The sequence below is a fragment of the Triticum dicoccoides genome, chromosome 3B (genome assembly GCF_002162155.2).
Source record: "Triticum dicoccoides isolate Atlit2015 ecotype Zavitan chromosome 3B, WEW_v2.0, whole genome shotgun sequence".
In the NCBI taxonomy this organism is placed as follows: domain Eukaryota; kingdom Viridiplantae; phylum Streptophyta; class Magnoliopsida; order Poales; family Poaceae; genus Triticum; species Triticum dicoccoides.
In genome coordinates, this window is record NC_041385.1 from 830,631,882 (window position 1) to 830,636,901 (window position 5,020).

A 5,020-nucleotide genomic window follows, 5' to 3' on the forward strand; every position below is an offset into this window, starting at 1 on the left:
GATCCTAGGTGGTACTTCCTTCACAATGCTTCTAGGTGGACAAAAACTTTGGAAATTCGCCGAGGAACATTTGTTGGGCAAATGGAGCTGAATTTTGTCATGAGGCAATGATTTGGATAGCAAAAAGTGCCTAAAAATTTTGAGGTCAATCAAGAATATATAAATAACACTTCCTTCACAAAGTGTTGTTGTGAACAGAATAGGAAACCGAATATTGTTGAATTATTTTTGAACTAGGCAAGGAAGGATTTTTACATATTTGACGAAGATATGACCCAAAGAATTTATGTGATTTTTTTGGGAATTTCGGGAATGACACAAATATAGGTTGCTTCACAACCTAGGGCAAAAATTGACACATGGACATGACACATAGGCAAAATTGATGAGGTGGCGCCTAGTCATACCAATCCACCATAATGTACAAGGTTATGACCATCTATATTGGTCATGATCAGCTAGAAATAAGGCAACGGACCAGTGTTGTCTGCTTTGTGACCATTTCATGTAAGGAAATTACGACCTTTCTGACCAAAATGGTCGATATAGTTTAGGGTTTGGAGCCCCCCTAACAGCTTTTGACCAATTGGCCTCAAGTGGTCATAGATCCAGGGTCACTGACAGAAGGTCACTAGTTGACATATTTCTTGTAGTGAACGTATGTTGTTATGCGGTTTGACTGATAAAGATCTTCGTAGAATATGTAGGAACCAATATGAGCATCTAGGTTCCACTATTGGTTATTGACCAAAGACGAGTCTCGGTCATGTCTACAAAGTTTTCGAACCCGTAGGGTCGGCACGCATAACATTCAATGATGATTTGTATTATGAGTTATGTGATTTGATGACCGAAGTTTGTTCGGATATGAGTTATCTGATTTGATGACTGAAGTTTGTTCGGACTCCTGGATGAGATCACGGACGTGACGAGGAGTCTCGAAATGGTCGAGACATAAAAATCGATATATTGGAAGGCTATATTCGGACATCGGAAAGGTTCCGAGTGATTCGGATATTTTTCGAAGCTCCGGAGAGTTACGAGAATTCGCCAGGGGAAGTAGTGCGCCTTAATAGGCCATACGGGAAAGGAGAGAAGGGCCTCAAGGGGTGCCCCTTCCCCCTCCCCCCTCGATGGCAAGTCCGAATTGGACTAGGGAGGGGGCGGCGCCCCCCTCTCTTTCCTTCTCCCTCTCCTACTCCTTCCCTCTCTCCCCTCTTGGAAAAGAAAGGGGACTCCAACTAGGATTGGGAATCCTAGTTGGACTCCCCCTATAAGCGCGCCCCTCCTAGGCCGGCCTCCTCCTCCTCCCTCCTTTATATACGTGGCCAGGGGGTGATACGTCTCCAACGTATCTATAATTTTTTTATTGTTCCATGCTATTATATTACCCATTTTGGATGTTTATGGGCTTTATTTTATACATTTATACATTTATATCATTTTTGGAGGCCCAGCCCATATTGCTGTTTTTTTTTTGCATATTTCAGTATTTCAAAGAAAAGGAATATCAAACGGAGTCCAAATGGAATGAAACCTTCGGGAGCGTAATTTTTGGAACGAACAAGATACGGAGAGCTTGGAGTGCAAGTCAAGAAGTTCCCGAGGACCCCACGAGATAGGGGGCCGCCCCCCCCCCCTGTAGGGCGCGCCCCTCGGGCGGCCACCGACGTACTTCTTCCTCCTATATATACCTACGTACCCCGAAAACATCCAGGAGCACCACGAAACACAATTTCCATCACCGTAACCTTCTATATCCGCGAGATCCCATCTTGGAGCCTTCGTCGGCACTCTGTCGGAGGGGGAATCGACCACGGAGGGCTTCTACATCAACATCCTTACCCCTCCTATGAGTTGTGGGTAGTTTACCACAGACCTACGGGTCCATAGTTATTAGCTAGATGGCTTCTTCTCTCTTTTTGGATCTCAATACAATGTTCTCCCCCTCTCTTGTGGAGATCTATTCGATGTAATCTCTTTTTGCGGTGTGTTTGTCGAGATCCGATGAATTGTGGTTTTATGATCAGACTTATCTTTGGATAATAATTGAATCTTCTCTGAATTCTTTTATGTATGATTGAGTTATCTTTGCAAGTCTCTTCGAATTATCAGTTTGGTTTGGCCTACTAGATTGATCTTTCTTGCCATGAGAGAAGTGCTTAGCTTTGGGTTCAATCTTGCGGTGTTCTTACCCAATGACAGAAAGAGTTGCAAGACACGTATTGTATTGTTGCCATCGAGGATAACAAGATGGGGTTTATATCATATTGCATGAGTTTATCCTTCTACATCATGTCATCTTGCTTAATGCGTTACTCTGTTCTTATGAACTTAATACTCTAGATGCAGGCAGGAGTCGGTCGATGTGTGGAGTAACAATAGTGATGCAGGCAGGAGTCGGTCTACTTGTTATGGACGTGATGCCTATATACATGATCATGCCTAGATAATCTCATAACTATGCGCTTTTCTATCAATTGCTCGATAGTAATTTGTTCATCCACCGTAATACTTATGCTATCTTGAGAGAAGCCTCTAGTGAAACCTATGGCCCCGGGTCTATCTCTTACCATATTTGCTTTCAATCTACTTTTATTTGCATCTTTACTTTTTGCATCTATATTATAAAATACCAAAAATATATTTATTTCATCATACTATCTCTATCAGATCTCACTTTCGCAAGTGGCCGTGAAGGGATTGACAACCCCTTTATTGCGTTGGTTGCGAGTTCTCAGTTTATTTGTGTAGGTGCGTGGGACTTTTGAGGAGCCTCGTACTGGATTGATACCTTGTTCTCAAAACTGAGGGAAATACTTACGCTACACTTGCTGCATCACCCTCTCCTCTTCGGGGAAAACCAACGCTAGCTCAAGACGTAGCAGGGGGCACCCCATAGACACACAAGTTACACAAGTTGACAATTGTTTTAGCCGTGTGCGGTGCCCCCCTTCACAGTTACACACCTCGGTCATATCGTCGTAGTTCTTAGGCGAAGCCCTGCGCCAGTAACTTCATCATCACCGTCACCACGCCGTTGTGCTAACGAAACTCTCCCTCGGCCTCAACTGGATCAAGATTATGAGGGACGTCTCCGAGCTGAACGTGTGCTGAATGCGGAGGTGCCATACGTTCGGTGCTTGTATCGGTTGTATCGCGAAGACGTTTAAGTACATCAATCGCGTTAACTAAACGGTTCCGCTTTCGGTCTACGAGTGTACGCGGACACACTCTCCCCTCTCTTTGCTATGCATCACATAGATAGATCTTGCGTGATTCTAGGAATTTTTTTTTAAATTACCGCGTTCCCCCACAGCTTGGCCGGGGCTGGAACTACTTCTGCCGCCGCCACCGGATCGTCCCCCGCGACCTCGTCGTTGTGCGCATCTCAGGACTCGGCCTCAAGGTCCAAATCTACAACCACGACTCCTCGGTCATGTGCAGGTTTCGTTGCAGTAGGCACAACTGCATTGGTGACATTGAGCATGCAATGTAGTTATCTTTTATGGTGTTAGTGTTAAACTTTTATGGTGTGTGGCTAGACTTATGGTACTTGTGCTGGGAAGTTGTTAATATTTTGGCCAGGAGCAGCACCCTGGCATGGAGCAGGGATGAAGGATGCCCCAGTTGTTAATCTAACTAGTTTGCTGTCATTTCTTTGCTTGCTTTGCTTGATCTTATTTGGTTGCTTGCTCTGTTTGATCTCATATGTGCTTACTGTTGTGCTGATCATGTGGTGGTAAGGCCACCACATTTGGATGGGTGAGCAAACCACAAACGTTGTTTGCAATCAAACAGCTGAAGTTTGCATCTGCTCATACCCTAAGCACAAAAACGGCAACCAAACAGCAAGGGGGTAAGTGCCACTTCATGCGATGCAGACAACCAAACAGGTTGCATCTGCTGCATATGAGGCTGCATATGTAGAACCAGGCTGGCTGAAGATGTGTATGCAATGCGGATACTGTAGCGAACTGCAACCAAACACGCCCTTAGTGTATGGACCGTGCGTCGCCGTACAAGGGTCCGCGCGAGTGGCACCTGACACCAACTAAAGGCACGGCCAATGCTCCACTCTGGACACTTATGCATGAGAGAGAGAAGGAAAAATAGATATCTGGTGCTCGTGTCTGTACAAATCTAGTCCTGTAACCAAAGCAGGTGAAAAGGCCAAGGAAAGAGAGATGATGACAAGGCCGGGCCATCATGGATGATGATAGCTTGGACCATGTGTTTGGGGTTGAACAGCTGCAGCTACCGCCTCAATGGTCCCTGCCCTCCTGGCCGGAGGCATGGGTGGGTGATCCATGCCCGCTTAGGCCATGCCTTATCAGCGCGCGTGCAGCGCGCGGAGGAACGGGAAGGAACGCGGACAGTTATCACTGTACCGACCAAGCCGGCCGTGTGGAGCAGCCTACGGCCAAGAACGGACGCGGTAGCTGTCGCGTTGAAGGAGCAAAAACTAATCGCAAGTCTCCCACGCCCAAGCACGTGGGCGGGCTATCCACTATTTTATGCATGAGACTCTCTATAAGTATGAAATCACTGAGGACCCGGAAGGCCATCAAGCAGCAGCAGCAACAGGATCGGAGCTCCTCAGCTGCGCTAGCTAGCTGAATACGTCTGTGGACTCTTGTCCTCAGCTCCTCAGCTCCTCGAAGCTACAGTGCGAGCATGGGAGGCGAGGACGCGCCGGGTCGGCTGGAGAGCATCCTGACGGACACGTCGGCGACGCTGGCGGAGCGCGCATGGGCGGCGGGGGCCGTCGAGCTCCGGATGCTGGCGCGCCTGGCTGCGCCGGCGGTGGTGGTGTACATGATCAACTACGTCATGTCCATGTCCACGCAGATCTTCTCCGGCCACCTGGGCAACCTGGAGCTCGCCGCCGCCTCGCTCGGCAACACCGGCGTCCAGACCTTCGCTTACGGCCTCATGGTACGTACGCTCCCCATATCTCCAAATCACTCGCGTCGCGTGCATGTCTGCGCGTGTAACCGCCCTTGGATGACATTCCGGG

At 47.8% G+C, this 5,020-nt stretch overlaps 1 protein-coding gene across 1 annotated transcript in view; it reads left to right on the top strand.

The window, feature by feature from the left end:
* The first annotated feature begins 4,662 nt into the window (after positions 1-4,662).
* LOC119278747 (protein DETOXIFICATION 40-like) overlaps positions 4,663-5,020 on the top strand; it is a 12,273-nt gene continuing 11,915 nt past the window's right edge. Inside the window, exon 1 of the mRNA XM_037560088.1 lies at positions 4,663-4,938. Coding sequence (XP_037415985.1) covers positions 4,678-4,938 — 261 coding nt within the window. The 5' untranslated portion in view covers positions 4,663-4,677. The remainder of the gene's footprint in view (positions 4,939-5,020) is intronic.